Genomic DNA, 15,380 nt, shown 5'->3' on the forward strand with positions numbered 1-15,380 from the left:
GGGACTTGAAGCACCCAGGATGTTGAAGCGCTCTACAGTTTTGATTTCACTCTGTTCCTTGTTAACGATGTTTGTTTTATGGGTTTTGATCCGAGATGGTCTTCCACAGACACTGAGGTCCTCAGGTTTAAGTTTGGCTGACGTGATGAGAGGTGTGTCTTATACGTTGGGTACTTCCAAAGTTCGCAAGTTGTGGAACATCAGTACCTCAACATCCATGTTTTTCGTGGAAACCAATCCAAAAGTGTTGTCATTGCCACCCAGAGTGATGTGTGCCCTAGAGAGTGCTGCTCTTCATAATCCGGACCGACAGGTTTATCACATCGCTCAAAAAGATATCGGCGTTCACGAGTATGAGATGGTTTTACATCAATATTCAAATATTCAGTTTCTCAAGAGGAACTTCAATGATTTGATCTTGAGGTCACCGGTGGAGTCTATTTATAGCCAAACCTTGAGTGGCACGTCGTTCGAGGTCGAAAATCTGAGTGATATTCTACGATTAATGGTTCTGTTTTTCTTTGGTGGGGTTTACATGGACACTGATGTGATATCTTTGAACAGAGTTCCAAGTGATTTAAACTTCTTAATTTAATTTCGAACGAACTACATAAACTTTGCAGTGGGTGGATTTAAGTCTCACCATCCATTTATTTATGAGGCTTTGCTTAACATGGTAACTATCAAATGATTCATAAGGGTGCATTTTCATACAAAGACTCGTTTCGTCACCTTTCTTCATTTGTTTGTATAATTTCCTTTTTATTCTTCGTGTTATAGGCACTCTTATTTCCTTTCTTACAACAATATCAATGAACCGAAGTCTTGCCCATATTTTTTTTTTAAACAACATTGTTGATTTTAATGTGACACTCTCTTTGGCCTTTTTCCTTGCATATTTAATTGTACTTTTTACATTATTAAAAAATCCAATGATGCGATACCACTCTTCAGATAATTGATGGAATCTGAGATCTGTTTTCTTTAACAGGCCAAGGATTTTCAACCCGAACACTGGGCTTACAACGGACCAGACCTAGTAACTAGAGTGGCCAAAATATATTGTCCCGCCCATGGTGGAACGGCATCCGAAAACAGTGTAGATGGGATGTGGTCTTGGAAATGTGGAGACATTCAGATTTTGAATCGTACCAATGCTTACGCAATCGACTACAGGGATTTCAGAAATCTGTTCAACACATCTCATTCCACAGAGATTGAAGCTGCCATTTCCAATAGCTTTGCGATGCATTACTGGAACAAAATGATAAGTTGGCATGGTAGAGTCACATTGCGTGACGACCAACCTCTCTACAAGATATTTCGGCAAAATTGTCCCGTTACTGAAGAATTTTACTTGAGACCTCTTTTGAATCAACGATTCCATATTCGAGATAAATCGACGAAAATGCGTAGAACAATAGGCACTCACTCGGTTCAACAAAGAGTGGTCAATTAAAACATGCAAGACGTCATGACTCAATAGGCTCATCGTACATACTTTGTAAAGTTTAGATATTAATATTCTCTTGATATGCTAAAACACACTGTATGTAATAAAGAATTCTAAAATCATTTTCTCAACTTCTTATGTATCACCAAAGTTCAATTCAAAGAAGCTTAAACTTGGCTAGCCTGGGATTAAAAAAGATACTACAAATTTGAGATTTCATTTAATTCCACAATAAATACAACACAAAACAATACAACTGAATTTATCAGGTTCTTGTGTTCCGAAGTCTCTGTAGGAGTGACAGCTCTACTACAAATACGGGGAGTCGAGAGATTGATCTAGCCCTCTAGATTGATCCAACCGTTCTTGCCTAAAGTTGTGCCAGGGGTATGGATCAAATTCTTAACTCCTTGAGCGAGGAGGCCAAAGCTTGCCTAGAGCTTGATCTCCATGGAAAGGATTGCGGAACTATAAATAAACGGATTATCATTATTTTTCTTTTGTTTTATTGAGACTAATTTCATTTACAAAATTTGATTCAAGAACAAAAGAATGAAGTGGTCAAGAATGATGAAATAGTTGACTAGGAATCATAGAACAGTTCCTTCTCCCCCCAAAACTGGATGTTTTAAAGTCTCAGGGTTCAAAATTAGTTGAGCTTTTGAATGAGGATATCATATTCACAACTGCATCAAATTTACTGTGAAGTTTTTTTATTTCCTTATTTTTTCTCCTTTTTTCATTTTTTTGAGCAGAAAAACATTTTAAAATATTGCCTGAACCATGTCATGGAGTGCCAAATATAATGGAATTTTAAAACTGAAATCCTTCATGAACACCCTGAAAAATTTGTTTTTCTTTGAAAGTAGCATTATTTTAGCATTTTCAAATTCCAATTAGCACTTTTAGCATCGATTTTGCAAGAGCTAGTATTGCCGGCTGAAAAAAAACTGTCCAGCCTGGTTCAGCCTCATCTTGAATATGATTCACCCATTTGGGCTCCAATGAGTTCAGCAGGTTTGCAAAAGGTCGAACAAGTTCAAAGATGTTTCATTAGGAACATTAAAGGATTAAGAGAGCTCTCACATTGGGAGAGATTAAAGAAGTTGGGACTGTACGTCTTTACAAGCATTCATGAGCTTTGTCCCAACACAGGTTTAGGGTCAATTCTGGTGAGCGCAGAGGCTTAATGTGCGTTTTGAGAGCACCTTCAAGCCCTCGGGCATCATCCACAATTCAAGCTGGGCATCATCCACAAAACGGGGTGGGCATCATCCACAATTCAAGGTGGGCATCATCCTGATCGCAGCCTGGTTCAGCCTCATCTTGAATATGATTCACCCATTTGGGCTCCAATGAGTTCAGCAGGTTTGCAAAAGGTCGAACAAGTTCAAAGATGTTTCATTAGGAACATTAAAGGATTAAGAGAGCTCTCACATTGGGAGAGATTAAAGAAGTTGGGACTGTACGTCTTTACAAGCATTCATGAGCTTTGTCCCAACACAGGTTTAGGGTCAATTCTGGTGAGCGCAGAGGCTTAATGTGCGTTTTGAGAGCACCTTCAAGCCTCGGGATCATCCACAATTCAAGCTGGGCATCATCACACAAGGGCAGTGGCATCATCCACAAAAGGGTGGGCATCATCCACAATCAGGTGGGCATCATCCACAATTCAAGCTGGGCATCATCCACAATTCAAGCTGGGCACATAAACGGGTGGGCAGCATCCACAATTCACGGTGGGCAGTCTCCACAATAAAGGGTGGGCATCATCCACAATTTACCATGGGCATCCTCCACAATACATGGAGGGCTGAAGGGCCCCAAACTTGGAGAGCTACAGGCCACACGCAGAAGGGCAACAAAAGACCACATGCAGAAGGGTGGCAAAAGGCCAGACGCAGAAGGGGCGGGCTGGACAAGTCGGCAAATGGTGTGCCAGGTTTTCCTCACCAAGGGGATGCACTTATTCGCAAAAGGCGGTTCTTGGCTTGGAAACTTGATGTCCTCAAAGGTCCATAAGTGTAGATTCACAATATATGGGTAAACAGAGGGCAGCAAGTCGGACATGCCGATTGCGCCATGTTATGTCCTAAGGACACACCCTAATCCAATATACACAGAGGGTTATATCTTCACGTCCGTTCTATTCAAGATCAAGATTAGGAGTCAGAGAGGCAGAGAGATATATAGAGAGAGCAATAGAGAAAGAGAGAGCAGGACAGCTGCATATGCGCATGTGTATGCAATACAAGTACACACTACTAGCCAATTCCCAAATAATGAGTCATCAAAAGTATCACAAATAAAAAACCATCTTTGTTTGATGTGGGAACAATCAGTTACATTTTAAGGCTAGCTAATGTTTTCCCAACATGCCGCTACTAATGAGATATCATTGAATCAACACTAGTAACAGACTTCTGTGTGAAATCTGCAGGTTTTTTATTTTTATTTTTGATGTTGCTGAATGTTTCATTCAAAATTGCCAGGATTTCTTGCTTGATAGTTTGTTCAAGATAGAGCTTACAAAGTTGGAAAACATTACCCATAACTTATCAACTTCAAACTCAGTCTAGGATTTTTAATTATGTTTCTTTACAACGACGCAAGAACAAACGTTAGCAGAGGGTTTACTAACGCTGTCTTTCCTATTTTTGCTGCGAGATGTCTCATTGTGAAACAAGCAGCCCCTATATAAGCACTGTAACCAAATTTAATTCTGTATCACCTTATAAAATCCACCCTGTAAGTTAAAAACTTTACAAGAGGTAACTCAGGGACGGTGAGCAACTGTGACCATGAGGAAGAGTGAAAAAGGCACCAAAAGTGCCCCATAACGAGTTTATTACAGAAAGAAAGGAACATTTAATCCAATCCAACTTAAACAAACTTCAAAAACTAACTAAACCTAACCTAACCTGACCTTTCGGTTGCATGAGCCTGGGGGCGCCTAGGGTGCGGCGCAAGCCTGTGGCAGCTTGATTGGGAGGGTTCTTTGCCTTGGATCCCAACTTCATGCCGTAGTGTAACAAATCTTATACATAATAATCTGTAGCTTTCATTTGTAACGCTGTACATGACTCATCATAGTTGATGTGCTTTCAACGCTTAATAAATCAGTTTGCATTTGAGCTCCATCGTGTTCACTTCATTCGCGCCGTTCACTGCACGCCATAACATAACACATCCTAAGTGCAAACTGGTCACTTCTCACTGTCGATAACGAAGCAGCTGTCCCTGAGTTACCTGTTGTAAAGTATTACCGATAACAATATTACGTATTCAATGTTGAGTACCTTCTTCCAGTCTCCAACTCATCAAAAGCTAGGCATTAGTTGAGATTTGGCTTTCTCTGCTTTCACGTCAGGTCAGACACTTACAACAAAAACTTGAAAGGGACTTGAAGCACCCAGGATGTTGAAGCGCTCTACAGTTTTGATTTCACTCTGTTCCTTGTTAACGATGTTTGTTTTATGGGTTTTGATCCGAGATGGTCTTCCACAGACACTGAGGTCCTCAGGTTTAAGTTTGGCTGACGTGATGAGAGGTGTGTCTTATACGTTGGGTACTTCCAAAGTTCGCAAGTTGTGGAACATCAGTACCTCAACATCCATGTTTTTCGTGGAAACCAATCCAAAAGTGTTGTCAGGCATTAGTTGAGATTTGGCTTTCTCTGCTTTCACGTCAGGTCAGACACTTACAACAAAAACTTGAAAAAGGGACTTGAAGCACCCAGGATGTTGAAGCGCTCTACAGTTTTGATTTCACTCTGTTCCTTGTTAACTATGTTTGTTTTATGGGTTTTGATCCGAGATGGTCTTCCACGGACAACTGAGGTCCTCAGGTTTAAGTTTGGCTGACGTGATGAGAGGTGTGTCTTATACGTTGGGTACTTCCAAAGTTCGCAAGTTGTGGAACATCAGTACCTCAACATCCATGTTTTTCGTGGAAACCAATCCAAAAGTGTTGTCATTGCCACCCAGAGTGATGTGTGCCCTAGAGAGTGCTGCTCTTCATAATCCGGACCGACAGGTTTATCACATCGCTCAAAAAGATATCGGCGTTCACGAGTATGAGCTGGTTTTACATCAATATTCAAATATTCAGTTTCTCAAGAGGAACTTCAATGATTTGATCTTGAGGTCACCGGTGGAGTCTATTTATAGCCAAACCTTGAGTGGCACGTCGTTCGAGGTCAAAAATCTGAGTGATATTCTAAGATTAATGGTTCTGTTTTTCTTTGGTGGGGTTTACATGGACACTGATGTGATATCTTTGAACAGAGTTCCAAGTGATTAAAACTTCTTAATTTAATTTCGAAAGAACTACATAAACTTTGCAGTGGGTGGATTTAAGTCTCACCATCCATTTATTTATGAGGCTTTGCTTAACATGGTAACTATCAAATGATTCATAAGGGTGCATTTTCATACAAAGACTCGTTTCGTCACCTTTCTTCATTTGTTTGTATAATTTCCTTTTTATTCTTTGTGTTATAGGCACTCTTATTTCCTTTCTTACAACAATATCAATGAACCGAAGTCTTGCCCATATTTTTTTTTTTAAACAACATTGTTGATTTTAATGTGACACTCTCTTTGGCCTTTTTTCTTGCATATTTAATTGTACTTTTTACATTATTAAAAAATCCAATGATGCGATACCACTCTTCAGATGATTGATGGAATCTGAGATCTGTTTTCTTTAACAGGCCAAGGATTTTCGACCCGAACACTGGGCTTACAACGGACCAAACCTAGTAACTAGAGTGGCCAAAATATATTGTCCCGCCCATGGTGGAACGGCATCCGAAAACAGTGTAGATGGGATGTGGTCTTGGAAATGTGGAGACATTCAGATTTTGAATAGTACCAATGCTTACGCAATCGACTACAGGGATTTCAGAAATCTGTTCAACACATCTCATTCCACAGAGATTGAAGCTGCCATTTCCAATAGCTTTGCGATGCATTACTGGAACAAAATGATAAGTTGGCATGGTAGAGTCACATTGCGTGAAGACCAACCTCTCTACAAGATATTTCGGCAAAATTGTCCCGTTACTGAAGAATTTTACTTGAGACCTCTTTTGAATCAACGATTCCATATTCGAGATAAATCGACGAAAATGCGTAGAACAATAGGCACTCACTCGGTTCAACAAAGAGTGGTCAATTAAAACATGCAAGACGTCATGACTCAATAGGCTCATCGTACATACTTTGTAAAGTTTAGATATTAATATTCTCTTGATATGCTAAAACACACTGTATGTAATAAAGAATTCTAAAATCATTTTCTCAACTTCTTATGTATCACCAAAGTTCAATTCAAAGAAGCTTAAACTTGGCTAGCCTGGGATTAAAAAAGATACTACAAATTTGAGATTTCATTTAATTCCACAATAAATACAACACAAAACAATACAACTGAATTTATCAGGTTCTTGTGTTCCGAAGTCTCTGTAGGAGTGACTGCTCTACTACAAATACGGGGAGTCGAGAGATTGATCTAGCCCTCTAGATTGATCCAACCGTTCTTGCCTAAAGTTGTGCCAGGGGTATGGATCAAATTCTTAACTCCTTGAGCGAGGAGGCCAAAGCTTGCCTAGAGCTTGATCTCCATGGAAAGGATTGCGGAACTATAAATAAACGGATTATCATTATTTTTCTTTTGTTTTATTGAGACTAATTTCATTTACAAAATTTGATTCAAGAAAAAAAGAATGAAGTGGTCAAGAATAATGAAATAGTTGACTAAGAATCATAGAACAGTTCCTTCTCCCCCCAAAACTGGATGTTTTAAAGTCTCAGGGTTCAAAATTAGTTGAGCTTTTGAATGAGGATATCATATTCACAACTGCATCAAATTTACTGTGAAGTTTTTTTATTTCCTTATTTTTTCTCCTTTTTTCATTTTTTTGAGCAGAAAAACATTTTAAAATATTGCCTGAACCATGTCATGGAGTGCCAAATATAATGGAATTTTAAAACTGAAATCCTTCATGAACACCCTGAAAAATTTGTTTTTCTTTGAAAGTAGCATTATTTTAGCATTTTCAAATTCCAATTAGCACTTTTAGCATCGATTTTGCAAGAGCTAGTATCGCCGGCTGAAAAAAAAAACTGTCCGGCCTGGTTCAGCCTCATCTTGAATATGATTCACCCATTTGGGCTCCAATGAGTTCAGCAGGTTTGCAAAAGGTCAAACAAGTTCAAAGATTTTTCATTAGGAACATTAAAGGATTAAGAGAGCTCTCACATTGGGAGAGATTAAAGAAGTTGGGACTGTACGTCTTTACAAGCATTCATGAGCTTTGTCCCAACACAGGTTTAGGGACAATTCTGGTGAGCGCAGAGGCTTAATGTGTGTTTTGAGAGCACCTTCAAGCCCTCGAAAATCCAGACTATTTCCTAGAATGAAGTCCACCTCTCTTCTTTCTCGGGCTCATTCATTGTTTAATTGCTTCCCTCTAACATTCGTAGGGAATACGTAGGCCTTATTGATCCGGTAGTATCTTTCAAGTCAGGCTTGGACAATGTTTTAACTTGGATTCCGCATCAACCCTACATCCAAGGACTAGCTTGGTCTACCAATTTAAATTTGTTGGTAAGGCAAATAGCATATAAGGAAGTAATAAATAGACTAATTGTAACTTTTCATTTTATTAGTACCGGGGATTACATGCCACGTAGCGGTTAGAAAAGCCCGTGAAAAATCAAACCAAAAAAAAAAAATGCTCATTAGAGTAAAATGTTGAAAGGAAAAATTTAAATGTTTGGTCTGTTTGAAACAAAAATCAAACTCCTAGCCATTTTTGCATGGCACAGATATGAAACTTCCCACTAAACATATTGGAAAATTAACCAGAACATCCCTGGTGAAGAAAACATAAATTTGTTGTTGCCCCCGCCGCTGAGGACAAGGCAACCAGTTTTAAGATGTTCAAGCGATCAAAGCCCTTCTGTTTAAGTGGTCTGCCCATTTAATTGAATTCCACAGCATTTCTCTTTTCATTTCAATCAAATCATATGCCCCCCAAAACTCACTAAATAGTTAACTAAATTAGTTAAACTCACAATATAAACTGAATGAGCTAGCCCTCCTCTGGTAAATGGTTACATCAATGGGGCAAGCCAGTCAATTCATTCTGTGCCTGGTTTTGAATATATCTTTGAGAGGGCATAACTCTTGATCTAGCCATTGCATGAGGCCAAAAATTTAATAGGGGCCTACACTTGCAACAGCAGATAGCCAAAACGAAATCAATAAGAGGCGTTGTAGATTGCTAGATACAGGGTTGGCCATTTTAAAGTCAAGTCAAGAATATTTTATGAAACAGTAACAAACTTGGAACAATGTAGCACTGACAACGTTCAAAACATCATCCACGTTTTTGTTCAAAAATTCCCATCCCCCATTTTATTATGGTTTTATTATGGTTCTTTTTGCAATATGAACATTTGCTCAATCTCTTCTGAGTTATTGGACCATGCTTTATCAATGGCAGTAACTGAGTTGTCTTTGCTCTTTCTGAATGATTTTTTTGAACTTTTGGAGAAGAATTGGCGGATTAAAAAAAACATATTTGCCCAATAATCGCCATTAAATCTGTTGCCTTCTTAACTTAGTGTTCCTTGTTTTGCACCTTTTAATTTACATTTGTGCTCTCAGATTTTGTTTTTGGTTTGAGTTTTCACTGGCTTTATTACCTGCTGCAAAGAATTTAATCTCCTGCATAATCAAAAAGAAAGAGCATGATTTTTTGGTTGTTGCCACCTAAACTCTATACAATATTTGGTTTACCTACAATACAAATGGAACGTGAAAGAACGTGTTTCACATATTTTGAGATTTTGATACCGGTTAAAAACGAATTTTGATTCATTTGGAAAGTTAGCGACCTTATGAGCGAATGCTCTAGTACTACTGGCAATGGGGCACCCCCGCATGGTTTCGTGAGTGCATATTTTGAGATGCGATATGTACCCAGTTGCACCATCTGCGAGTATCAGATAGTTTCGTGAACGCACATTTTGAAATGCGACTGGGTACAGTTTAGAACTGTCGCATTTCAAAATTTGCGTTCACGAAACCACGCGCGGGTACCCTATTCAACCACGACCCTCTGATTTTGGCGCCATCTATTTGTCATCTTCTAAACCTTGCCCGTCAGCTGCTCCTTGTCAGAAGCCTGTTCTGACGTTTTTTTCTCCTACTTGTTCTTGGTCGTACATGGTCGCACATAACCCCACTCGTCTTCACAACTTACAGATGTTTCGTGAGGTGTTATTCAACGTGCTGTGAAATTCTTGAGCAACCCAAAGGTTAAAGTCAGTACTGACTTTTAAGAAATCCTGTCCAAATGGTCTTGCTGGTCGAGACAGAAAACGATTTTGAAATGATTTTTTCCTCTCAAAGTGGTCAGTTGTTTGATGAAGTGAAAATATTTTTTTTTAGTTTAATTCATAAATTTTCAGTCTCGAGTGCCCGACATGAGGAAGAGTAACACTCGCGTTTCGCTTCCATGGTTCGAAAGTTTTTATTCAACAAGTGTTGCTATGATTTTATTTTAAAGAATTCTGTTGGCAATTGGAGCGCTAGGGAAGAGTTGAACAAACTCTGGCGGCCAAAAAAGGAAACATAGCGTTAGTAAGGAGTAGCCCTCTAGTAAGGAGTAATTATGACTGTTTCTGATTCATTCAAAACTTTTAAAATCACGTGAAGACAGATACAAACACAAGTGATTGCATTTCTTATGAATGATCTGAGGTTATGTGAAATAAGAGTGATGAGTAGACTTTTTTAATTTTCAGTTCAAATATCTTGTCATTTTGGGGCAATTCTAAAGGCTCAGGTGTTTTTGGATCCAATTTCCCAGAAAATTACAGCTATGGTTTCATATAATTCTAAATTGAATATTTGCTATTAAATCTATGCACCAAGGAACATTAATAATGGATCGTGGTATAATTTTTGCACTTTAATATTTCAAGGTGTCATTTGTTATGTACCTTTTTGCTTATTATATATATTCAGATATATTCAGCCCTGCCTTCAGTGTTACAATTCTTTGGTGCAATCCTGATCGGAACTTGTTAATAAACTTGAAACACATCAATGGTTGTTAATTTAGGATTATAATTATCCTAATCTTGGCTAAGTTTTTTCGGCAAGATATTTGCAAATTTAAATGCACAATATGAATACCGCTCTCTTTGTAAAGGTTCTTGCTTTGCCCATTGTAAGGAAATGAATGGCCAATGGGAAAAAGTTATAAGTCGTTTCTCAATAAAAGGAACAAATTGCGGTGACACACAATTTTCAAACCTGACTTTCATTGTTCATATGTTGAATGGAAATAGCAAAAACTAAAAATTTCTGTCGAACCTTTAGGTTTCTCAGTTGTCATGATTAATCAAACAATCATCAAAAAATAAAAAGTTAAAAGGCCAGTCTGGAAGTTGGAAAAGGAACGAGTATTTTTCTTAGATTTTGGGTCATTATATTCACACCATTTTAAATAGTTCTGTATTTAATCAAAAAATTTCAAAAAAGAGGAACGAGTTATGGTAATTTCGTTAATTTGTATGTGGTTACTATTGCCCTGTTAACATGTCTTCGAGAAGATAATAAAAGAGTAACTAGTTCATGGTATCGGAAATTTAGACCATTGGGAGGGTACATATTTTAAGAAGTTTGGATAATGCCTTAAGTAAACCTTGCAACAGCCAATTTGAAATTTAGTGACAGGGTTAGAACAGTGTGTAATAACACTCTTTCAATTCAATTGAAAAATTAACCATAAAAAAGTGTTGGACAGAGTTTCAATTTTCGCATCTACTTTTGGAATTTCTTGGTGAAAAAAACAAAATGAGCAATTTATAGCATCTGTGAATCAAAAGTTTTGAGTTTCTTTAACTATGGAGCCTGCCTTTTAATATTTTACATTTTCTGCAGTAAATTTCATATCAATGTTTTACATCTTAAAGCTGAATATTTTCCAAATCACTAATAATGCGAGTTTTAATTGCATATAATAATAGTGCCATCATACAGAAAACTGAATCGAATACTCCCATACTCCTGATCATCAAACTTGATTTACGAGTTGTTCAAAGAATAAACAACTTTAATGGCATTGATGTCACAGCCTATCACACGAAGTTTTCTTGTACCCTACATTCAACTTTGATAATTCATTTGATCACATCACTTCTATTGTTGGTTTTAAAAAGGCACTAGCCAATTCCCAAATAATGAGTCATCAAAAGTATCACAAATAAAAAACGATCTTTGTTTGATGTGGGAACAATCAGTTACATTTTATGGCTAGCTAATGTTTTCCCAACATGCCGCTACTAATGAGATATCATTGAATCAACACTAGTAACAGACTTCTATGTGAAATCCGCAGGTTTTTTATTTTTATTTTTGATGTTGCTGAATGTTTCATTCAAAATTGCCAGGATTTCTTGCTTGATAGTTTGTTCAAGATAGAGCTTACAAAGTTGGAAAACATTACCCGTAACTTATCAACTTCAAATTCAGTCTAGGATTTTTAATTATGTTTCTTTACAACGACGCAAGAACAAACGTTAGCAGAAGGTTTACTAACGCTGTCTTTCCTATTTTTGCTGCGAGATGTCTCATTGTGAAACAAGCAGCCCCTATATAAGCACTGTAACCAAATTTAATTCTGTATCACCTTATAAAATCCACCCTGTAAGTTAATCACTTCACAAAGAACTATTAGGCCTCAAAAGTACGAGTGATGGAGTTACTTCTCAAATTTGATGGGTGACATCTTCTTCCTCTCTTGCTTCAATGTCCCATTAGGTGACGTGCAGTCTCACCTACTCCAAAACTCTGATTCGGTACATGTAGGGCATGTCAAGTGAATAAAATTCAAGAGAAAATGTGGTCCGGCACCCTGATTTTGGGCATTTTGGGGACGGTGAACTAAGACAAACATCACATTCAACTCGTACCATGCACCCATTGAATTTTCAATGATTTTGAGTGAGCCGTGTTACAAGTTTAGTGTTAATCGGTGAACGCATTATCAAATTGGCTCAATACCACAATGCTATTTGCTTAGACAAACATGTAAAATGGAATAAATGTCATAATTCAATGCATGCACAGTTCGGTTTGGCTTGGCATGTTGTCTCTGATTTTGCTCTATGGAATAACGTCAGTTGTTCATGAACGCGTTCAATTGACAATCCCTATACAGTATAAAATAATATAGTACCTCATCGAACCAGAAAATCAGCTATTTACCTTGAAGAACCTTTGGTAGGACTCCCAATTCAACCGAAAAAGGGTAGAGAAATGACCCCCCCCCAGATCAGGAACGAGTTTTTAAGCTGCCCTAGAAAGGCAGGGTCTTTTGTTTTTGCTTCTGTATCTTCTTTTGCTTGCGATGGGAGCCCTAACCGAAGTCCTTGAAGATAAAAAGGTCGATTTTCCGGTTCGAAACACGCCACTACCGCCTAGTCTTCAATTATCACTGGCCCGAGAAAGGGTTACGTAAAGCGGCGCTGGTAGTGAAAGGACCCGCCCGCACAGCTACTACAGTCTATTTCACCGTATGTTGACTTCCACTCGGGCTTTCGATCCGGCTATTTCATGCATGCCACAAATGACTAGCAACGGGTAGCCTACGGCACCTGGGGATCAACTCATATTGGATAGAATACTCCGTGCTGAGCAGTTGAGAATCGGACTGATGAGGACAATTGATACCATTCAACACGTGCCAATCGCGACACGCCGTTTAACAAGAAAGAACATGAAAGGTCGGATGAACGGATCAGAAGGGGCAACACATACACGGCGTTTATTGTTTCTTTCCGGCCAAGATAATTCCATCATATTTCTGTTGGAACCACTTCATGGCATCATCCTTGACCAATTGGTGTGAGGTGCCGACGCGGCCAGTCTTCCGGCGACGATGACGCACGTTCATGCCAGCGCGACCCATGACCACGTAGAAGTCCATACCGTAGATACCGATGGACGGGTCGTACTTGATGCCCAGATCGATATGCTCCTGGATGCCAAAGCCGAAGTTACCGTTCTGGCTGAAGTTCTCACGGCGCAACTCGTACTCGCGCACCTGTGAAGGAAAAGGCCAGATAAAAACCGGAGATGGTGACATCATGGAGTTAATGGACTTAGTCTAGAACTAGGAGACAATATCACCTACGGCCTCTTTTCACTTGGCCCGATTAGCACTTACACATTTTGAAGATTCCCACTGGATGTCCCTGAAGTTTGGACACATTTGGACACTCGGGCCTAGCCATATTTTATCCAGTGATTTCCTTTAAAGTGCGAGCCAGAAGCGCTAATCTTTCGTTTTAGGTCATGTGTCATGTCTTCGGAATTAACTTCCGATTGTGCTACCCACAATGATTGGGGTGGCCAAGAACGTCCGAAGCAGGCTACGCTCAAAGACCGTGGTTAAGCGTCAGCCTCGTACTTGGGTCATCCGATAGGCCTTGAGCCCCACCGGATGAGAGAGGGAGGGAGGGAGGGAGGGAACCTGACCACATTCAGTGAGTGGTAAGGTTAAACTACCGGCTAGAGTTTTCCCGGCCCAGACAATCAGTCGATGTGTGAGCCGGCCACAATACTAGTCTCATACCAGACAAATGGACCGGCTAAGTTACCGGTTGGGTGGTCACCCCATGCCTCCCACTTGAACGTGAGAATAATCCCGACCATGAAATGATGGCCTAACCCTGCCTAGCCTGGGTTCTTAAGCTGTGGTCGACTGACCTTGAGGCCTCGCTCGAGGATCTCTTCGGCCTTGGGTCCGCGAACCGTGCAATGGACGGCGATCTTCTCGTTCCTACGGATACCGAAGGATCGGACCGTGTAGCGGGCCTTGGAGAAAACTGGGGTTTGACCCGTGAGCTGTTCCAACACTTTGGCCGCCCGCGTCAAACGATCACCGCTCTCGCCCACACAGATGTTGAGGCACAACTTGCGGATCCGCGTCTCGCGCATCGGATTCTTGGCCTTGACCTCATTGACCACGGCGGCGGGTTTCTTCATCTGCAACAAAAACGCAGTCCATCAGTGCTCAGTCACTCTTCACTGGCATTCACTCCACTGCCGTCCGGCTCTTCTCGGGCCATCACGCATCACGGGAAATACGGTCCGACCAGCGGGTTTCTCCAGGGTGCATCCGGGCGTCAGGCACCCCGTCAGGCACTCGACCGGCCGGGGGCGGGCATGGTAAAGGATGGCGTCTTACCTTGATCCTTGAAAATTAGCGAAAGGCTCGAACCAGGATCTTGTGCTTGGTCGGCGTGGCGGAAAAAGGAAGACACTCAGTCAGCCCAGCTGTAAGTAATGAAACCTTGGGAAGTTAAAAGATCGAAATATGGCCATTGGGGTCAGTTTAGGCCTGTATAGGTAGACTTGTATGAGGCTTAATGTCTGATAATAGAATGTTTGGCACGGTTTATTGGCCATTTATTATTTATGACTTGCTGGTTAGGGGGAATCCGATGCTAATTTAAATGGTTGAGCTTCTTGCTCCTCAGATCCCCAGCCGGAAACCGTCCGAATCAGCCTGGGCGCAACTTGTTTAGCTCAATGTTCGCAACCTCGTAACTGCCTGGGCTGGCACATGACCATGGCCGGCTTTAGGATTTTATCCGAGCTGTGATACGAAAGAAAAGTAATGCGACTCGCAGTGCCCGTCGTGAGGGCCTTTGGGTACTCCATCCCAACCTCTAAACCTTCATTCTAGTCATCCTTGCACTGGCTCTCTATTTGGCTAGGCAATTGGGCCTAACCTCGGATCAGCTGATCGAGCCGTAACTGACTTTGACATGGGGTCTCAGGGTATCGGGTTTAGGGATTACCTGGGCCCAGCCCACAAATGGTCTCCCTAGCTATTTTT

General features: G+C 40.2%; 1 protein-coding gene and 2 long non-coding RNA genes across 3 annotated transcripts; 2 read left to right on the forward strand and 1 right to left on the reverse strand.

Moving 5' to 3' along the window:
* The first annotated feature begins 6 nt into the window (after positions 1 to 6).
* Positions 7 to 1,951, forward strand: LOC131882758 (uncharacterized). Its single transcript, XR_009373527.1, has 2 exons — positions 7 to 676; positions 992 to 1,951. It is a non-coding gene; the product is annotated as an uncharacterized LOC131882758 (long non-coding RNA).
* A 3,157-nt stretch (positions 1,952 to 5,108) lies between these two features.
* On the forward strand, positions 5,109 to 6,751 carry LOC131882765 (uncharacterized). The gene is made up of 2 exons (XR_009373528.1): positions 5,109 to 5,851; positions 6,168 to 6,751. It is a non-coding gene; the product is annotated as an uncharacterized LOC131882765 (long non-coding RNA).
* Positions 6,752 to 13,268: 6,517 nt separating this feature from the next.
* Positions 13,269 to 14,877, reverse strand: LOC131888814 (large ribosomal subunit protein uL5-like). Its single transcript, XM_059237786.1, has 3 exons — positions 14,727 to 14,877; positions 14,246 to 14,524; positions 13,269 to 13,580 (listed from the first exon to the last, which is right to left on the reverse strand). The coding sequence occupies exons 2-3, from the start codon at positions 14,522 to 14,524 to the stop codon at positions 13,302 to 13,304; spliced, it is 558 nt and encodes a 185-aa protein (XP_059093769.1). The 5' UTR covers positions 14,727 to 14,877; the 3' UTR covers positions 13,269 to 13,301.
* Between the last annotated feature and the right edge of the window lie 503 nt (positions 14,878 to 15,380).

Source organism: Tigriopus californicus, chromosome 1 (genome assembly GCF_007210705.1).
Source record: "Tigriopus californicus strain San Diego chromosome 1, Tcal_SD_v2.1, whole genome shotgun sequence".
Lineage (NCBI taxonomy): Eukaryota > Metazoa > Arthropoda > Copepoda > Harpacticoida > Harpacticidae > Tigriopus > Tigriopus californicus.